At 26.8% G+C, this 21,766-nt stretch overlaps 1 protein-coding gene and 1 pseudogene across 2 annotated transcripts; both read left to right on the top strand.

Annotated features, from left to right (window-relative positions):
• The first annotated feature begins 569 nt into the window (after positions 1-569).
• Positions 570-21,766, top strand: part of LOC131171441 (TMV resistance protein N-like) — a 39,788-nt pseudogene continuing 18,591 nt past the window's right edge.
• Positions 5,473-6,817, top strand: LOC131171439 (disease resistance-like protein DSC1). 2 transcript variants are annotated; one of them, XM_058131548.1, is made up of 3 exons: positions 5,473-5,814; positions 6,203-6,514; positions 6,602-6,817. In XM_058131548.1, the coding sequence occupies exons 1-3, from the start codon at positions 5,494-5,496 to the stop codon at positions 6,767-6,769; spliced, it is 801 nt and encodes a 266-aa protein (XP_057987531.1). In that variant the 5' UTR covers positions 5,473-5,493; the 3' UTR covers positions 6,770-6,817. The 2 variants fall into 2 exon arrangements, with proteins under 2 accessions (XP_057987531.1, XP_057987530.1); XM_058131547.1 differs by having other exon boundaries at positions 6,203-6,817.

Below are 21,766 nucleotides of genomic sequence, written 5' to 3'. Positions count from 1 at the left end.
TACTCTGTCTTTATAATTTACCTCCTAAAAAAACTATAACAATAATAGAAAAAATTAATTGAAAGTAAAATAAACAATTTATTTCATTCTTTTACTCTTTCAATCTCATCTTAAAATCGAAAATCGAAATTAAATATTCAACAATTATAACATCAATTTTTTTTCACAATATTATCTTAGAAAAACTATTTTTCAGAAAAATTAAAAAATGTAAACTTCTATAAAACATTAAGGATCAAAAGAAAATTTAACATTTAAAGCGAGTAACCTTAACGTGCCTCTTTCTCTCTCCTTTGTATACAGATAAAAATTAGAGTAAATTGACCCAATAGCAACATATAATTAGCCCAATTTTTATGCTGTATGCTTAATTAACTTTGCTTTCAATTTCAAAGGTAAAATTAAAAGACTTTGAATTTTTCACAACGGGAGAAGAAAACTTTTCCAATTTGTCACAACAAAATATAATTTTAATTAGGTTTTAGGAAAGTGCACTGCACAATGGAAAATAACTTCTATAAATACCAAGCTATGCTTATAGAAGAAAGACGTAACAAATGACCCATCAAGCTTCCCATTTAAACTATTAAAAGGCTTTTCATGGCTCTTAAGGCCATGAAAGAAAACTCTTCTTCTTCTTCTTCCTCTTCTTCTTCTTCTCAACAATAGAAATATGATGTTTTTCTTAGCTTTAGGGGTGAAGATACCCGTAAGAATTTTATCAGTCATTTGTGCAAAGAATTTCGTCAAAAAGGAATCATAATATTCAAGGATGATCGAGAACTTGAGAAAGGGGAAACTATTTCTCAAGAACTCCTCAAAGCAATTGAAAGCTCCAAAATTTCTCTTGTCATCTTTTCAAAAAATTACGCTTCTTCAACATGGTGTTTGGATGAACTCGTAAAAATTTTAGAATGCAAGAACTCTGGCAACCAAATAGTTTTGCCCATTTTCTATGATGTGAATCCATCAGAAGTTCGAAAACAGAATGGGAGTTTTGAAAATGACTCTGAACATTATCAGCAGAACGACGAGAGGGTGCAACGGTGGAGACTTGCTATGACTCAAGTGGCCAATCTTTCTGGATGGAATTTACAAGACAGGTCAGAATATATCCCATTTCTTTTAGTTATTTTAATTAGCATTTTCCCTCACTAAACTCATGCATTTCAGTTTTTCCCATATTTCTGAAACCCGCATCAATTCGACCAATTGGCTGCTGAAATTTTAAAATTTTTTAGGGTATAGTAGTAGTTTTTGAAAAAATTAATTGTTTTATTACTTTTATCAAATTTTAATGGACTCGATTATTTTAAAAGCTTTAATGGATTCATTATTAATTTTATAAAAAAAATTAATTTTTTTATTACTGTATTGAAATAATTATATATAAACAGTAAAATACAAACCCTCTTGTAAAAAAAAAAAAATTCAAACCATCATTGCCTCTTAACCTTTTTTTTTTCTTTATTAATTCTATCATCATCAATTTCTATTCATTGAAATTTAAATTATTTGACAAGATCATCAAAGGAAAGTCTAGTATAATTCTCTCATCATTCTTTTCATCAATTTAAAATGATTTTTTTTCTCATAATCTCATTATTATTATTGTTGGAATCTTTCCCTTATCGAAATTTCTTCATACTCATGTTATATATATATATATATATATATATATATATATATATATATATATATATATATATATATATATATATATTTCATAATATTAGATTTTTAATCTATAATTTGAATTGAATTTATTTTTCATTATTGTTTTGAAAAATTTTAATTTGAAGTAAATTGAACAAGTTTTTTAATTTTAAGTCAATATATTTTAAATTTAGTAATTTATAATATTAAATATTTATAATATTTTTAAATTAATAGTAATTCTATTTAATCTTTAGCAAGTCAATTTTATTCAAAAATTAAACTTTTTTTTTGTGGCTATATTCATTGAATGTTTTTGTTTTTATAGCATGAAATGATTTTATTAGTCATCATCATTGAATGAGTCTATGAAAAGTTCGATCAAAACTTGTGAAATCCAGTCAAACTCAGACGACTTGGTTGACAACGTCATTGATTAGTACATGTGGCAGTCATTGATTAGTGACATTGTAAATGCAATACTATTATTATTATTTGGTTATCAAATTTTTTCTTCATCATCATATATATATTATATATATCATAATATTATTTTTTTTCTTAATAATTGAATTGAATTTTTTTTTTCATTATTTTTTGAAAAAAATAATTTGAGAAGTAAATGAACAAGTTTTTTAATTTTAATTATTCATTGAATGTTTTGACATTGTAAACGCAATAGCAATATTTGTTTCTCTAAAGATAACTCTAAACTATTATTATGAAAAGTATAAATTTATTATCGATATTTTTTGATAGTCAATTATGGAAAATGATTGTCCACTAAAAATTAAATAATATTAATTGAAATTTAAGAGTAAATTAGACAAGTTAATTAAATATTAAAATGATATATTTCTAATATATAAGCAAATATACTAAAATTAATTTATAAAAGAATATATTTATTAAGGTAATATTAATTTAATATATTAATATTTAATTTAATATTTTTATATTAATATTAATTTATAAAAGATTATTAATTTTATAAAATAAATTACACTAAAAAAATTAGAAATTAGAGATGAAACAATTAGCTACATAGAAAAAAAAAAGTCTGTAAATGATAATTTTTTTGAACGTTTTGTTAAAATCATCCCTTAAAATGGAGAGAATTTCTCACTTCCTTTTCCTTCTCCTACCAAATATTTTGAGATGAAAATATTATTAAGAGACAATTTTATTGTGTTTCTCAAAACTTTAATTAGTTACGTCTGTAATTATCTCTAATTATTTTGTGTTTAGGAACATTTTATAAAATGTCTCTAAAAAGCCTTAATATCATTTGAGGAAGAAGTGCCACTGGAAGAACTCATGACTAGAAACTTAAAATGTTTTGGAAAGACTATGTTTCCTATTATTGAATATGAGTACAATGAAACACTTATTATATGTTTCCTATTATTGATATCTCAATTTGCGGATGAATTTTTTATTTATTTCTCTGTATTATATACTCTTTGCATATTATAGAATTTTCGTGTGCGCGATATGAACAAAATTGAATACTTGATATTTTTAATGTTATTTCTATGTTTAAAATATTGTGTTATTTATGATAATAGGAAATTCTTATATTGTAGGGAGGAGTCAGAGTTTATTCAGGATATCACTAAAGATGTACTTAACAAATTGGGAAGATTTAGTCATAGCATAGCCAAGGATTTTGTTGGAATGGATTCACGATTAGAGAAAATGAGATTGTGTATCAATATAAAGGAGCTAAATAATGTCAAAATGGTAGGTATTTGTGGGATGGGTGGGATGGGTGGCATTGGAAAAACAACTATTGCTAGTGTCACCTACAAGGAAATGCAATGCCAATTTGAGGGTAGTGCTTTTCTTGCGGATGTTAGAGAAACTTCAAGAAAATATGGTTTGTTCACTTTACAAAGACGACTTTTATGTGCAACATTGATGGAAAGAGACATAGATGTGTATGATGAATACAATGGAGTTTATCACATAAAAAATAGGCTATCTCGGAAGAAGGTTTTGGTCATTCTTGATGATGTTGATGAGTTAGAGCAATTAGAATTTTTAGTTGGAAAAAAAGATGAAAACTGGTTTGGAGTTGGAAGTAGAATCATAATAACGACTAGGGATGAACATTTGTTGATCCAACATGAAGTAGATCAAATATATAGGGTTGAGGAGTTAAATCATCATGAAGCCCTTCAACTCTTTTGCTTGAAAGCCTTTAAGAAAGATTGTCCACCACAAGATTACATGGAGCTATCCAACAAAGCTGTAAACTATGCAGGTGGCCTCCCATTAGCGCTTAATTTTTTGGGTTCCTCCTTGTATGCTAGATCTGTGAAAGAATGGAACAGTGCATTGAAGAGGTTGAAAGAAATTCCCAATGAAAAAATTCTAAGTAAGCTTGAAATAAGTTTTGATGGATTGGAGGAAATACAAAAAAAAAATATTTCTTGACATCGCATGCTTTTTCAAAGGAAAAATGAAACGTTATGTGATGAAAGTATTGGAAAGTGGTGGATTATACCCAGATATTGGTATAAGGGAGCTTATCGATAAATCTCTCATAACTATTTCAGACAACCGTGTGTGGATGCATGATTTGCTTGAAGAAATGGGTCAAGAAATTGTTCATCGAGAATGTCGAGAAGAGCCTGGACGACGTAGTAGACTATGGCTTTATAAGGATGTCTGTCACATCTTAATGAATGATACGGTTAGTATTACTCAATATTAAGAATTATATTTGATTTGATAAACTTCCATTATAAATGTTATAAGTCTTTCAGTTGTTTTCACCTTTAATTGTTGCCTTTGATTTTTCAGGGAACAAATCTAATTGAAGGTGTAGTCCTGGATTATATGTTTGATCAAGGAGACAGATACATGAGTTCTAAAGCCTTCTTGAAGATGAAAGCTCTCAGATTGCTTATACTTCGCAATTTAAAACTCTCCAAAGACATTGAATATCTTTCCAATGAATTAAGGTACTTGGAATGGCGTGGGTATCCTTTCAAATCTTTGCCACAAACTTTTCAACCAGATCAACTTGTTGAGCTCCATTTGTCTTATAGCAGAATTGAACAAATATGGAAGGGAGTAAGAGTATGTATGATTAACTCCTTATATCTGTTTATTACTCTGGTTTTACGGTTTCTTTCTGATTTCCTTTCAATATCTTTTACAGCCTTTAAAGTTGTTGAAGATAATTGATCTTTGTTACTCATAAAATTTAATGAAGACACCCGACTTTAGAGAGATCCCATACCTTGAAGAGTTGATACTTGAATGTTGTACAGGATTACTTGAAGTACACCATTCTATTGGACTTCTAGAAAGGCTTGTTTTACTGAACATGAAGAATTGCAAAAGCCTTACAGCTCTTCCAAGTAGCCTGTGTAATTTGAAGTCTCTTAAAGTTTTTATATTGAGTGGCTGCTCAAATCTTGAAGAAATTCCAGATAACATAGGGTATATGACATATATGCAAGTCTTTGAAATAGCAGGAATCGGTTCAACATCAGTGCCATTAGCTCAGCCATGGGCTTGTCTTTGCCCTAGGTGGCTAATGAATAAGAATCCTACACCTACCATGTCCTTTGAGTTGCCTTCTTTAATAGGTTTTGCATTCTTAGGAGACTTAATCTAAGTCATTGCGGTCATACGTATGGAATGATTCCTTATGATCTAAGTTGTTTCCCATTTTTACAACATCTAGATCTAAGAGGAAATGATTTTGTAAGCATGCCTGAAAGCATTAGTCAACTCTCTAAACTATTAGGTATTCTTTTTGGCAATTGTAAGAGGATTCCATCATTTCCAAATAATCTTCCTTCAGATCTCAAATATCTTAGTATGGAGGGTAGCTTTTGCTTGGAAACTTCACTAACTACAAGCATAAGTAGAAATTTTAAACTTGAAAACCTTCACTTCGTTGATTGCAAGAAGCTTCAGTCCTTGCGTGATCTTTCATCAACCGTTTTACAACTTAGTGCGGAATGTCTAACTACACAGGAAAGTATTCCTAATCCATTTGAAGCAAGCACTTCAAGAACTTCATCGTTCACTCTTATAAAATGGGTAAGCTTGATTGAGATTCAAGGCCAAAATCTTAGGCCACTTGCAAGGCTAATGAGTTACCTACATTTCTTATTGATGCATAACTCTCTCTCTCTGGTCAGTCTCTCTCTCTCTCTCTCTCTCACACACACACACACGCATATTGGGGGGCCCTAGATTTTTCAAAAAAAAAAATCACATTTTTCAGTATATATGTATACTATCTTACTTTTTATTTTTAAAGATATTATATATTTTTGTGTCATATGATATTGTATCATGTATTTGTTCCTTTTTTATGTTATATTTGTGGGTCATAGCAAATTTCATTATGTGCATTCTGACTTCTTGCCAAAGAACTTTAGAATTTGTGCATTCCAGGACCAACTCAACTACTAAATAACTATCCAATTACACATGCATCCACCAAAAAATGTTTTATTTTCGCTTAGAACATTGCTGCAAAGCTACACATGTTAATTGTTAAGTAATAATTTTGGCTCAGGGACTCTTTAGTTTAAACACCCTTATATCATTGTGTTTATCCTCAAGTGAAGTTCCGGTGTGGTTCAACAATCAAGGCTCGGGGTCTTCATTAGAATTGCAGCTACCTCCTTGTTGGTGGAATTACGGATGGGGAGGATTCTTTTTATCTGGAGTTTTTAGATTCCATCATGATCAGCCTCCTTCAGTGGATACTTGTACTGTTGTCTGTGACTTGCATGCATACAATTTGCCGTCGGAACAAAGTTTGTTTCTATGTCGCTCTAAGATGGAAATCGCTCAAGATTTATGCATCACTTCTGATCAACTTTGGGTTAGCTTTGTGCCTCCTAGCTCCATAACTTGTCTAGATCAGTTGAAAGGATGTAATCAACTTAAGGCGTCATTTTTTTCTGACCAGTTAGAGGTGAAGAATTGTGGACTTCGTCTAATATATCATGAGGATGAAGATGTAGAGGAATTAATGTGGTGCGATAAGCCTTTTGAGGATTTGGGTCTCCCAGGAATAACTATTGCAGAGGTACTTTTAAGTGGCCTTTTTCTTTCTTGTTTTTTTAAAAGTAGCTAAAGTATGAATTCATCATTCTTTATACATTTTAATTTGAAGATATTTGCATTTATTCACCGTTGTTGACAAATATGGGTAATTATATTCTTTATAATTCTTTCATTTGGTCACATTTCATTACATCGTTTGTTTGGTTATTGAGATTTCATGGCAAAATTTGACAAGAGATAAAAATAGAAAAATTGAGTCAGTAAAATACACAATAATTGTTTTTCTTTATGGTTATTCAATTAAAAAAATGATTGTGTGTACACATTATTCACATATTAAATTATTAATTCTTTTTTTTTTTCAATTTTCTTTTGAGAAATTGCTTTTTGCATGAAAAATTAAAATTATGTTTCGGTTAAAAATTTATTTTTTTTTATTTTTTAATAGATTTCTTTTTCCTTTAGTCACTCGTTTTGCTCAGTTGACACTTAATTTATTGTTTATTATTTGTGTTGTAGGTTTTACTTTTTTTTTTTTTTTAATTTGATTGTAGGTTTAAATTTGCTGAATTGCAAGGGCAACTATCATGGGCCTCGATTGAGAGATGTAAATTAGGAAAATCAATGTTATGCTCCTTTTATTATTATTAGTTTTGTCAATTTTATCTTTAATATGTATCGCATATTATTGTATTTGTTATATAGACTTGTATATAAATTTTTAAGTGAAAGCCTTTAAAATTTGGTAAAATCTATAACTTAATTCTCGTATTTTTAAAGTTAAACATTTTTGTCCAAGAAATTTGTCAAAACCTACAATTTAGTCTCTCTGTATAATTTTCTATCTAATTGACCATTAATTATAGTAAAAATAACCAAAACCCTTTAATCTATATTTCCTAACTAAAATGATTAAGTCCCTAAGGTTTTGTATTATAATCCTTTAATTTAAATTTTATAAACAAAATAGTCTCTTGATTTACACTATTTTGGTTATAATACAAAACCTCAAGGACTAAATTGTTTAAGTTAGAAAACATATACAGTTAAAGGTATTTTAGTTATTTTCGCTATAATTAATAGCAAATTGGAAGAAAAATTAAACGGAATGACTAAATTGTAAGTTTTGCAAAACTTTAGGAAATTATTTGATTTGTTTTGAAAATATAGGAACTAAATTATAGGTTTTCTCAAATCTCAAAATAAAGTATTATTTACCCTTAATTTTTTATATATAATTTTCTATTAAATTTTATATATGATATAATATTATTATAGGATTATAAATATTATATTTAATTATTTAAATTAAAATATTAATTTTAATTTGTTTTAATTAATTATATATGTAAAATATTTATTAATTTAAGAATTACTATTACTTTTTTATCATTTCTGTATTGTTTTATTAACATTTAATATTAACTGAATTTAAGCTTAAATGTAATTTTAAAAAAGAGTAAATTATAATTTAACATCTGAAATTTGACAAAACCAACAACTTAATTCCTTTATTTTCAATACCAAGCAATTCAGTCATCAAAATTTGATAAAACTTATAACTTAATCCTTGCTGTTAGAAATTTTGTTAATTACCATTGATTCTAAAAAAAAGACCAAAATACCCTTAACTCTATTTCAGTATGAAAATAATTTAGTCCCTAAGATTTTATTTTATTGGCAATTTAGTCCCTAAAATTTAGTTAACCTATAAATTAGTCCCAGTAGTGTTAAAATCATGCAATTTAGTTCTTGACATTTTAATAAACTTATAATTTAATCTCTATCATTAGAATTACAATTAATTCTCCACTAAATTTAGCAAAAATACCAAAATACTTTTAACTCTATTTTTAGTATGAAAATAATTTAGCTCTTGAAATTTTATTTTAATAACGATTTGCATCCATATTCATACTTTTTTATATATATAACAATATAATATAATATATGAAAATATCATAAATTGATATATACACACACACATATAATTATTTATATATTATTAAAATAATAATGACATAAGGCTTATTTATAAATAGTTATAATATTTAAAAATCAATTTGTAACATATATGGATATTTTGTAATTAATCAAAATTTTTAAGGACCTTAAAGTAATTAATTCATATTTTATTAATTTAAATTTAAAATTTTTTAATTTAATAGACTCAATTTTAAAAAATGCAATGACTAAATTGTTAATGAAATAAAATATCAAGTACTAAATTATTAAGAAAATAAAACTTTAAAGACTAAATTGTTTTTAGATTAAAAATAAAGAAAATGACATTTTAGTTATTTTTGCTAAAATTAACAGTAACTTAATAAAATTCTAATGGTAGGGACTAAGTTATAGGTTTTGTCAAATCTCAGGAATTAAATTGCTCTATTTTGAAAATACAAGGACTAAGTTATGGATTTTATCAAAACTCATGGACTAAATTGTAGTTTACCCATAAAAAATATAACAATAAGTTTTAAATGGTGAAGATGTTTAAAAATTAAAATAAATTAATGATAAATACAAGTTAACTCGCTGAATTAAATTTGTTCAAAGTCAGTTTTTTTTTTTCATAATTTAAAATAATATTAGCTTGCATAATAAGGTTGCATAAGTAGATTAATATTGTGAAAGAATATTATTTATAAAATTAAAAAAATAATAATTTTTAAAATGTATTTTATAGTTTAATGCACTATTATTATAAAATTTTCAATTTCACCGTATTAATATCTTGAAATTTATATTGCCATATTGTTTAATGCAGATAATTGCAAAATCTATTTAACATATTATAATGGGTTAAAGGCATTTCTGGCAAAGTCAATGTCCCCTTAATACATTTATTATTATTATTATTATTATTATTATTATTATTATTATTATTATTATTATTATTATTATTATTATCTTTTGGGTGTTTGTTTTCCAACACCCGAATTTATTTTCAAACTTTTTTGTTTCTTAATTCATAAAATGCATTTATAATATAATAATAACAAATTGTTAGGTCTTCTAATTGCCATAAAAAAAAAAAAAGTGAATAAGAATGAATATTTGACTATAAAGTTAGAATTGAATAATCAATGACACCTATAACAAATATTTATAATTTTATACATGATCATAGTAATGCATAGGAATTCATCTATAGTCATCCATAACATGAAAGTAAATATTATTATAACTGTATCTAACTTATAGAGACAGATAACTAATGCAGTTTCCTCTAAAATATTGTTCATATAATTTTGGATAATCAATTGGTTGGTTGCTATAATGGTTCTTATCCTTAATTCCTTGGTAAGATGCCGTGGTAGTCCTTTATTAGTGGTGTCCTGATTTCTTTATATGACTAAGTTATTTTGTTGAAGAATTCATATCCAATGATGACTGTACTTCCAAGAAAAAATGTCTGGTTGCTGGACGAATTCTAGTTTCTATATCTTCGCTTGATTTTGTATGCAAAAAGGTTGATGTGGGAGAAGCCAAATTTCACGTGACTCTAATTAAAGATTGTTGTGAAGTGATGCCTATCTCTGTTACATGCAAGGCACATGTAACTTCTTTTAAATAAAAAAAAAATCAAAAAAAGTAATCATTATTATATTCATTTTTATATGTAATAATCGTTACGTTGTTTTAAATATGATTGATTACATTATGTAATTACCATTTTATTTCATAAAAATTTTTTATATTATTAAACAATTTAATCAAATATGTAATATAAATATAATTACATTACAATTTTAATTACGTTTATCCAACATAACCTTAGTGCTTGTGATGAAACGCTGCATGACCATGGAACAGAGTAGGGACAGCTAAGCGGCAATTGGCTTGGGGGATGCTATGCTTATCTGTACCGGTGATAGCAATTATTTGGACTTATTCCCAATAGTGGCCCATTAAATTTAGACAATTTTGAAAGGAGACCAGAGCCTAGTGTTTTACTTCCAACTGTAGAGATGGTCGAGGAAACACAAGTAGCTGTAGTGGGGGCCCATTACAAAAGTCCACTAGAAAATGAAGAAGATAATCAGCTAGCATTCGTGAATCTGGACAATGGGAGCCTCAATCTTAGGCCCACTCTCCAACAATCAAAAGAAAGTTGAAACGTCTAGAATGCTAAAGAATCGCATGAGGTACAAGCTCTAGTCTGACTGGGAGAAATTTGCCTCTGATAAGCATATTGATCTTCTCAAGCTATTTGCTCGATAGTATTCAGTAGTAATTTTGTAGGGTAATAATCCAAATGCGATGGGCTTCCATTTTGGTGCATAGGAGGAGGTGAGACAAATGATTCTTCTAGGTTATGGTCTGCTGCTTCTGTTATCCATCTCATGCTCTGCTGCTGCCCGTTTTGATCTATGCTACAAATCTTGGGCAATGCCTTGACATTTGTTTATTTGGTTAGATGAATTTTGTCTTGACAATAGATTTATTCTTCAATTTTCTATCAACCTTTAGGTCCTTAGGCAACAAGCAAGTTCCCTTCTCATTGTCATCAGTAGCCTATGTTGTTTGGTTTGCAGGCTGCATTAGGTAGGCCTTGGTTTTCTTGTTTTGTGTCTTTTCTCTACTCTTGTTCTCTTCAGCACACCTTCTCCTAGGTTAGGTGCCAAGGTTTAGTTGGAAATTGGTATGCTAGGTTCCTTTTTGAACTGATACTTTTAATAAATTTATTGCTTACCAAAACAAAAAAGAATGACACCCAAACAAAACATCAGGATTAAAAAGAATATGTCTACAACCCAATAATCAGGCAACCTAAACATACACATATGAGACAGTCCCGTAAAGAATATCAAATTTCACATTAAGCATGTTGGCCAAACCTCCATTAGACCTGAAAGCTACTAAAGACAAAGGACTACTAGTACAGGAAACACCAAAAGCTCTGAAATATTAAAATAATTGGGCGAGTATAAACTCAGTGAATAACACCATGGTAGAAATCACTTACCCAACATCCATTGTGAAATTAGACATCAAAACTTCAGAAATTAAGGAACTTTCGGGCTGCCATCATGTTCTTGAAACGATAGATTTTTGTCAGTCTTCCTGCAATACCTGATGAAATCAAAGTGTAAAGGATATTCTTGATTTATAGATGACAGAAGGAAGCTGCTAGGGGGTGGTTTTAACTTCATGAACGCTGGAAATAGCTAAAGGGCAGCAGCGGCAAGAGGGAACATCAGTGGTAGTTTTTATTCTTCCTTTCTAGAAGCAGGCTGTGACAAAAATAAGATAGCACTCTCATTTTATAATTTTTTATGTTTATTTTAGTTTATCCTTTGATTATTAAGGAGTATAATACCCCATCTTTAGTCTCATGCTCCAAGTGCCATCTCATTTCCTTGGCCATTTCGTTCAATGCTTATAATTTTTGCAACCTTGGAGTGAGTCAAATGTAATACAACTTCTTATATGGGACATTTGCAACTTGTTAATTCATTGCATTCGCCACAATATGTCATACATGCAATTGTTTGGCATATACCATACAATTGTTATTGCAGTATTGAATCTTCTCCATCAGTAGTCCCGAGCCTTGGACAAACTTCTTTATGCTGTTGAGTTGTCCATTATAACATTATCAAATGGTAACAACTCTTTCACAAAATGAGATTTTCTTCATTCACAAGAATTAAATCCTCAACCCTACCTAAGAGATACAAAGTTTTTTACCATTCATACCAAACTTTGTTAGCGGGGCTAAACATTCTTTTACTGTATATTTCTTTTGTCTTTTTAAGATGAATTTAGAACTAATATATATGATTTGCTATTTTAAATTTGGTTTTATTTATAAATTAAGTTTTATTTCCTTTCGATAGGTTCTTCTGGAAGATTTTCTTTTATTCTTTTTAATGTTGTTAAATGTTTGTTCCAATTTTTAAGAAGCGTTTTTGAAATTCTTAATTATTCGACTATGTGAATCTAATTCATAATTAATTAATTTAAATAATATTTATAATGAACTTTCCATGTCAAATTATTGTGATTACTTTCCATGTCAAATTATTGGTATTTAATAATATTTTACTTCACTATGTCTTCTACCAAAAAGTAAAGAACTTCACTATGTCTCATAATTTGTTTTTGTTAAAATTATTCTCATATAATTTTTTTGCAAACGTTTATTAGAACGTCGCTCTAACATATGGTGACGTAGATATATAAAAATTATATAAAAAAATGAATATAAACTTATAATAATATTTATTTTACTTATAATAATATTTGTCGAATATTGTTATAGAAATTTTTGTTATAATGAGGCAACCATGATATTATAAAAATCAAGGGAAGTACAAATCAAGGGAAGTACAAAGTTTGCTGTTGAAGCATCATTCGGGTCTCATTGATTGCATTTAAATGATATCCAATACAATTTTCTAATTTAATTAAGCAGAATCAATTTAATTATTAATTTTATTGCTAATTTATTATTTAAAATTTTTTTTCTTAACATATAGTTTTAAAATTTAAAATTTGGTATTTTTCTAATAATTTTTTATATCAAATAATCAATCATATAAATAAATAAATAAGATGACCTTAATTAAAGACAAATTCAGAAAAGAAATCCTTTATCCTCTGTTTGAGATGAAATTTTTTAAGTTAATGAGAACGTTTTTGAACTTTAACAACTTTAAATTTTTGTTTGAAAGGTCTCAATGATTTTTTAAAGTAATGTTTTAGAAAATTTTTCCAAATCTCAAAAAAAGAACTCCATTTTCCAGCCTAGTGAATAGGTATATTAAGAAGATTTTTTTTTATTTTTAAATATTTAAAAATTTTTCTATTTTTTCTAAATAATAAAAAAATTATAAAAATTTAAAAGCCAACTTCCAAGCAATAGCAATAATATCTGAAAAGAAAACGAAGGCCAAGCATAAAACAAATGATTGATTTAGGAGGTAATTGAATGGGAAATGGAAAGGAAAATGGAAAATGGAAAAGTCTTGGTGAGGCAATTGAATTCCAAGCAATAGCAATAAATATATGAAAGGAAAACGAAGCATGAATCAAGTGTTAGCATTTTCCGTGTACAGAGTCTTGATCCAATTTTCACTTTCTTAGCATTTTCTCTGTGCATAGTCTTGAGATGGCAACATATATGATATATGTACAAATCACTCCATTTAAATTTAATTAATAATTTTAATATCAAATTCCTTTTAAATTCGATTAGAATTTATTTTAAACCATCCACACTCTCGTTCAAAATTGATTATCATTACCTAAATATTTCTTGAATCTTTTTGGTTTTATATATTTTACTTAATAATTTATATAAAAAAATTTATTAATTATTTATATTTTAAATTTTAATAATCATATAAATTATTTAAATTCTATTTATTTAAATAAAATATCCAAAAATTTATAAATATTATTATAATACACACACATATATATAATTATTTATTTATATAAATATATGCCCTTAATATATAAAATCTAAACTTAATCCAAATTCGATGCGAGTATTATTTTCTTAATCATAGCTTGTCTAAAACTTAATTATATACTATTCAATTTTATTTCAATTGGTATCAATTACTTGAAAATACCCGACTCATCATGATTCTTAATTTTATCCAATTTCTCAGCATTTTCTAGTTTTGATCCAATTTTCACTTTCTTAGCATTTCTCAAGACTATCATGACTTCCTTAGCATTTTCCCTATGCCGTATTGATCCAATCTTCACTTTCTTATCATTTTACCTGTACATAGTCTTGAACCAGTCTTCACTTAGCATTTTTCTGGCATTTATAAATTTTGGATTTCAAATATTGGATCTGAAATTTAAAATTTTAAATTGATAAATTTGAAAATATATTGTTTAGATAACAAACAGAATTTTAATTTTTAAATTTAAAATGGAAGTGAGTATTCAATAATGAAAAAAAAAACTTTTATTAAGTTGAATTAGAATTTCAAATAACATAACATGGTTGATGTTGTTCTTTCAAATCTTTAACTTTTTGAGTCCTTATATTTATTTGTGTTTAATTGAAATTCAAATTAATATTTTTTTTAATGTTATCCATGAATCCAAATAGGTTATTTTATTTTAGATAAAAACCCTATTTAGCCTTTAAAGTTTGGCCCAATTATTACATAAGTTCTTAAAGTTTTTTGGAGTCTAAATAAGTCTTTTAAATTTAATAAATAAATAAATAAATAAGTCTTTCAAATTTTAAAACTAGATTAAATAAGTCTTTTTACTATTTTTGGGACAAATAAGTCCTTTAACTTTTAAAAATAGATTAAAAAAAAAACTAGATTATAACTTGACTCTAAATCAAATCCCCGCCAAGGCTATGCACGAAGACCTTTTAGTGCACGAGGTACTCATCAGCTATCCTACGTATCTAATCTATAATATACCAGTGGATATCTATTGCATTTTAGAACAGATTAATAAAATTTTCTTATCAAATGAGTTTATTTGTCCCCAAAATAGTAAAAGGGTTCTTGATCTTTTTTTAAAATTTTGAAAGGTTTGTTCGAATCTCAAAAATGTTTAAGAGCTTATGTGACAATTGGTCTATACTTAAAGGGCCAAAATAGACCCTTTTGCCTTGCCTTTATTTTATTTTATTTTGACAAAAAGGCCTATTTTATCCCTTAATGTATAGATCATTAGTCATATAAGTCCTTAAAGTGTTTTGGTGTTCAAACAAGCTTTTCAAATTTTGAAAAAATCAAATAAGTCGTTTTTATAATAATGTTTAATATTAGGCCTAATAGTAAAAAAGAAAAAAAAAACCAAAACTTTGTGAGTTTTGTCAATTATAGCTAAAACTTTTTTTTTTTTTTTTGTCAATCTTGACCTAATTTGAAACTTTCATATTAGTTATGGCCAGAGTCCCAAATTGGGCAAAATGAATGGTCACGTGGCAATTGATGTGGCAAAAATATTAATTTTTAATGTATGTTATTATTGACATGATGTAGCATGAACTTTAATTATTAATTTGATTGCTAATTTATTATTTAAAAATTTTTCTCGTAATATATATTTTTAAAATTTAAAATTTAAATTTCATAATTTTTTAATAATTTTTTATATCAAATAATTAATCATATAAATAAATAAATAAATAAGATAACTTTAGTTAAAGGAAAAATAAGAAAAGAGAAGAAATCCTTTACCCTCGGTTTGAAGGAAATTTTTTAAGATAATGAGAAGGTTTTTAAATTTAAAAATCTTAAATTTGTGTTTGGGAGAACTCTTGATTTTTAAAGTAAATTTTTAGGAGATTTTTTTCAAATCTTAAAAAAATTCTATTTTTCAATTTAATTAATTGGTGAATTAAGAAGATTCTTTCTTTAAAACTTTTAAATACTTTAAAAAAAATTATTTCTCTTAAGTAATAAAAATTAAAAAAAATTAAAAGTCAAATTCCAAGCAATAGCAATAATATCTGAAAAGATATAACGAAGGCCAAGCATAAGTGTTAGCATTTTCCCTGTACAGAGTCTTGATCCAATTTACACTTCCTTTGCATTTTCTCTCTACATAGTCTTGAAACAATTTTCACTTTTCTTAGCATTTTATTTTAATTTTTTTACATAGTATTGAGATAGCAACATATATCTGTAAAAATTAATTTATGTAAATTTAATTAATAATTTTATCTAAATTTAATTAATAATTTTATCTTAATTTAATTAAAAATTTTAATATCAAATTCCTTTTGAATATGACTAGAATTTATTCTAAACTATCTGCACTCATCTAAAATTCGATTATCATTATTCAAAAATTACTTGAATTCTTTTGATTTTATATGTTTTAGTTAATAATTTATATAAAAAATGTCTACTAATTATTTATATTTTCAATTTTAATAGTGTTATAAAATATTTAAATTCTATTTATTTAAAATAAAATATTCAAAAATTTATAAATATAAGTATACATATATATATATATATATATATATATATATATATATATATATATATATATATATATATATATATATATAATAATTTTAATATCAAATTCCTTTTGAATGAGACTAGAATTTATTCTAAACTATCTGCACTCATCTAAAATTCGATTATCATTATTCAAATATTACTTGAATTCTTTTGATTTTATATGTTTTAGTTAATAATTTATATAAAAAAATGTCTACTAATTATTTATATTTTCAATATACACACACATATATATATCTATATATATATATATATGTGTGTGTGTGTGTGTATACATATATATATATATATATATATATATATATATACACACACATATATATATATATATATGTGTGTGTATATATATATATATGTGTGTATATATATATATATATATATATATATATAGAGAGAGAGAGAGAGAGAGAGAGAGAGAGAGAGAGATATATTTATATTTATATACAATATATATATATATATATATATATATATATATATTCAAGTAACAGTGTCCGTAATGCATAAAATCTAAACTTAATCCAAATTCAATGTGAGTATTATTTTCTTAATCATAACTTGTCTTAAACTTCATTATGTAATACTCAAGCTTCTTTCAGTAGGGTTTGATCAATTATCCAAGAATATTCAACTCATTGCCATTCTTAGTTTTATCCAATTTTCAATTTCTCAACTTTTTCTAGTTTTGATCCAATTTTTACTTTCTCAGTATTTTTCCCTACGCCGTGTTGATCTAATCGAGCCACTATTAGATTTCAAATCAAAATTTATCCAATTTTCACTTACTCAGAATTTTATAGTCTTGATCCAATTTTCACTTAGCATTTTCCCTGTATAAAGTCTTCATCCAATTTTCATTTTTGTCAAGTGTTCAGACCATACCTGACTGGGCTTTTTCCTACTCACTTTTTCTTTTGATATGCAATTCAAACTCAAATCACTGTCAAGTTTCATGTCAAACTTTATCATTTTTGAAAAAAAAGGTGGAAAAAGAAGTTGGCTTGTGTTTGGATTCATGGATTTAGATTTAAATTTTAGATATTTGATCTAAAATTTACAATTTGAAATTTATAAATTTGAAAATATCTTGTTTAGATAATAAAAAAAATTTAATTTTTTAATTTAAAATGGAGGTGAGTATCCAATAAAAAAAACTTTTATTAAGTTGAATTAGAATTTCAAATAATATTGTTAATGTTGTTCTTTTAAATTTTTATATTTATTTTGGATTTGATTGAAATCCAAAATATATATATATATATATATATGGTTTTTTAATTTTAGGCAAAAAACCTATTTCACCCTTAAAGTTTATCCCAATAATCACACAAGTCCTTAGAGTTTTTCGGAGTCTAAATAAGCAATTTAAATTAAAAAAAAAAAGAAATAATAAGTTTTTCAAATTTTAAAAATAGATCAAATAAATTATATTACTATTTTGGGGATAAATGATTTTAACTTGACTCCAAATCAAATCTAGTCAAGACAATGCAAAGAGATCTTTTAGTGTGCAGGGTACTCATCAGCTATCCTATGTATCTAATCTTCAACATACCGGTAGATATCTACTACATCTGCAACTTAGAGTAGATTAATAAGTTGTTCTTTATTAAATGGGTATATTTGTCCCCAAAATTGTAAAAGACTTATTTGATATATTTTTAAAATTTAAAATACTTATTTGATGTTTTTTCAAATTTGAAGGGTTTGTTTGGACCTCAAAAAAGTTTGAGAGCTTATATGACTATTGGCCCATACTCTAACTGTCAAAATAGCCCTTTTTCCATGCCTTTATTTTATTTTGGCTAAATGTCTATTTTGGCCCTTAAAGTATGGGCCAATAGTCATAAAAGTCTTTAAAGTATTTTGGGGTCTAAACAAAGCCCTTCAAATTAAAAAAAAAAAATCAAATAAGTCCTTTAAATTTTAAAAATAAATTAAATAGACTATTTGACTATTTTGGGGACACATAAGCTCTTTAACTTTTAAAAATATATATATAAAAAAGCTAAATTATAATTTGTCTCTAATATAAATCCAGCCAAGGCTATACGCAAAGATCTTGTAATGCACGGAGTCCTCATTAGTAATCCTATATATCTGATTTGCAACATCCAGTGAACATTTGTTGCATTCTCGAGTTTTCAATGGCAATTCCTGATATTTCATTTTGTTTTGTTAGAAAATCAGCGAATCAGTTAGCTCATTCAATTGCTAGAGCTGTTGTTTCTATGACTAATGAATTAGAGTAGAGCTATGTTATTCTAGATTTTCTTGAGAATGTAATTTGCTTTGATATGTCTTAATAATATCCTCTTTTATTTCAAAAAAAAAAAAACATAGTCTTATAGAAATAATAACTTATTTAGTGTTTCGATGAAAAGATTTAAAATTGGAATATGTAACATTTAATAATATACAAATTTAATTGATTGGATTCATATACTTATATTAAGTGTGTGTGTGTGTGTGTGTGTGTATTGGCAATTTATTAATAAGAATAATAAGATAAGTACAATATAATTTTCTTATAAGAGAAAAAATTATAAATATAGACAATTAAAATTTTTTATTCAGAGATGATCTGAGTATAGCAGAATAATCTTTTAGATAGTAATTGATTCTTTTTCATTTTGGATGATCAATGCAACCTTCTACAATACTGCCATTTTAGGAATTCATTATCTCTATAGCCTGCAAAAGATATTAAACCACTAAACATTAATGGAAGAATAGGTTGCACTATAGACTCCATTGATAGAAGATAATTACCCATACCTAAATATTTAAAGTCTTCAATAAAAAGAAAAGAATGATTATTGTTGTATTTTGAACTATCAAACTGCGAATTCAAATACTAGAAAAAATAAAATAAAAACCTGCTAAGGGAAGAACAAATCCCTAATATTGGGGAAAGAACCTTAGATTTATTCCTAACATACATAAATTTAAGGAGATAAACCTATATCTATTCTAAAGAGATATAGATTTGAGAGTTTATTAGAAAAAATAACCAAAAAAAATAAATAAATAAACAAATAAAGAAAATCAATATGTGGGCAGCCACCAGTGAGAACTCATTGGTGGATGACCAAAAAAGAGATCATAATGGGAAAAAAATGGAGAGAGGAATGGAGAACAAGTGTACAGTTGAACTCCAATGTAGTGAGAGTCTTTTTTTGAATCATTATATTACATTCCATTTTTGAAAATTACGACAAGGATATTGTTTAATCAACTTTTATATTTTAAAATTAGGTCTTAATTGATAAGTTTTTTCATTTATTCTCTTATATCAATTTAATACATTTCATATAAATAATTAAAGTGTTTGCCAACAAATTAAACCCTATTTGATCTGTCTATTGTATAGCTTATACTGTGTTTACATTAAAAAAAGATGTAATTCTTTCTTTGCATAAAAAGGAGTACTTAATTATCAAATGTTTTAAGGCAATTTATATTTTACTTCCTTAAAACATAATTTAGCTAGTTAACAGCTTAGGAAATGTGTGAGCATGCCAGATACTGAATATATCACCTGAGATTGCACTCTGACTTCTAGATCAAACAACTGTGGGAACTGACTACACTGAATGCAGTTTCGCAAATCTCACTCCAAAATTAAAAGGGTAAATAAATTGAAAATCGAAGGACGTTTAGATTAATTAAAAAATAAGTACAAGGTTTGGAATTAAATGCAAGAACTATAGAAAAATAAATGATTGATAAAATAAAAATAAAAGACTGCTAGAGTTTGGTTGAGTTGTTATTGTTTGATGTTGTTGAGGTGGGGTCTTCATGTTGCAACGTATCTAACTTTTATAGCTCGGCCTGCAAGTACCTAAAAGATTCTTGGAAGACTCTGGAATACACTTTGTCATGTTCTGCCATTATTTGTAGTTACCTGCCCACTCTTTGAAATTGCTTGGAACCATTTGAAACTGCCACTAACTCTCCTCTTTCAGATAACCATCCAATAACCACTATTAATTTAATTATTAATTATCTTAGGCTATAAATTAATTAAATTAATAAAATAAAATTAATTAAATTAATTTCACAAAAAAATTAATTTAATTAATTCTTAGATCTAAAAATAATTAATAAATAAAATAATTATTTTTGGTTTAAACAATTACCCCCACACCAAGATTGGCTGACTAAGCCATTCTGGGTGAATAAGCACTGATTTTAACTCATCTCTTTGCTATTAAAAATTTAAAAAATAATCCAATATCCCCTATGATCTTCTGAGAATTTGAAATTTAAGCTAACTTTATCTAACAAGAGTTCAATTTCTTATAGAACTCTAATTACTGCAAATCATCATCCCCATAGAATTCTAATTACCATAAACTTCTTAATTATTGCAAATTTGTCATTCTAATGGGCACTTAAAATTAATTTTTTTTTTATTCTCTCAATTATCACCATTAAACCCAAAGAAACCAATCAACTTATTTTCTTTCTTTCCCTGTCCTTCCTTCTTTCCCTCTCTTTCTCTCTTTTTCTCTCCTTTCTTTCTCTTCCTTTCTCTCCCATTTGATGTGCCATTCTACTCATTGCTGATAAACCATTGCCGTTCATCTTGTTGGCATCTCATCCCATTGCCATCGATTCTCAACTCAAAATGACACTTCATCATCGTTTAGGCTATAGCTTCGACCATTGGTTCTCCCACTCGACCCACCTTATTCCACTGCTGTGCGATTCTCTCTTCACTAGTTTCATCGACTCACTCTTCACCATAGCATTCTTTTTGCCATTAAGTTTCTTCCATGGTCCTCTTAGCCATCGACGGTACCATCTCAACATTGGCCACCAATTCATAACTTTCGATCACTAGTTCATGGCACTTGTGTTCTTGTTTCTCTTGATTTCAGGTAGATTGAAAATTTCCATCACTTTTTTGATGTAATCTTATCATGTAACATTGGATAATTTTGAATGGGTTTTGTTGACTATTCCTAGATTTGAGAATTTTGTAGTTACTTGCAATATATTGGTTAGTATTTACAGTATATTAGTCGGTACCTGCAATATATTGGCCGATACCTGCAAATTGTCTATATCTTGTTAAGAATAAGTAT

The sequence above is a fragment of the Hevea brasiliensis genome, chromosome 12 (genome assembly GCF_030052815.1).
Source record: "Hevea brasiliensis isolate MT/VB/25A 57/8 chromosome 12, ASM3005281v1, whole genome shotgun sequence".
Taxonomy (NCBI): domain Eukaryota; kingdom Viridiplantae; phylum Streptophyta; class Magnoliopsida; order Malpighiales; family Euphorbiaceae; genus Hevea; species Hevea brasiliensis.
The sequence above is the reverse complement of the archived record's forward strand: the minus strand, read 5'-3'. Positions and strand labels throughout refer to the sequence as shown.

Excerpts from the sequence above, each read along its gene's own strand:
- LOC131171439 (XM_058131547.1), top strand. The coding sequence starts at position 5,494 with ATGGAGGGTAGCTTTTGCTTGGAAACTTCACTAACTACAAGCATAAGT. Across the intron at positions 5,815-6,202 it reads TGCATAACTCTCTCTCTCTG|GGACTCTTTAGTTTAAACAC; the intron begins GTCAGTCTCTCT and ends ATTTTGGCTCAG.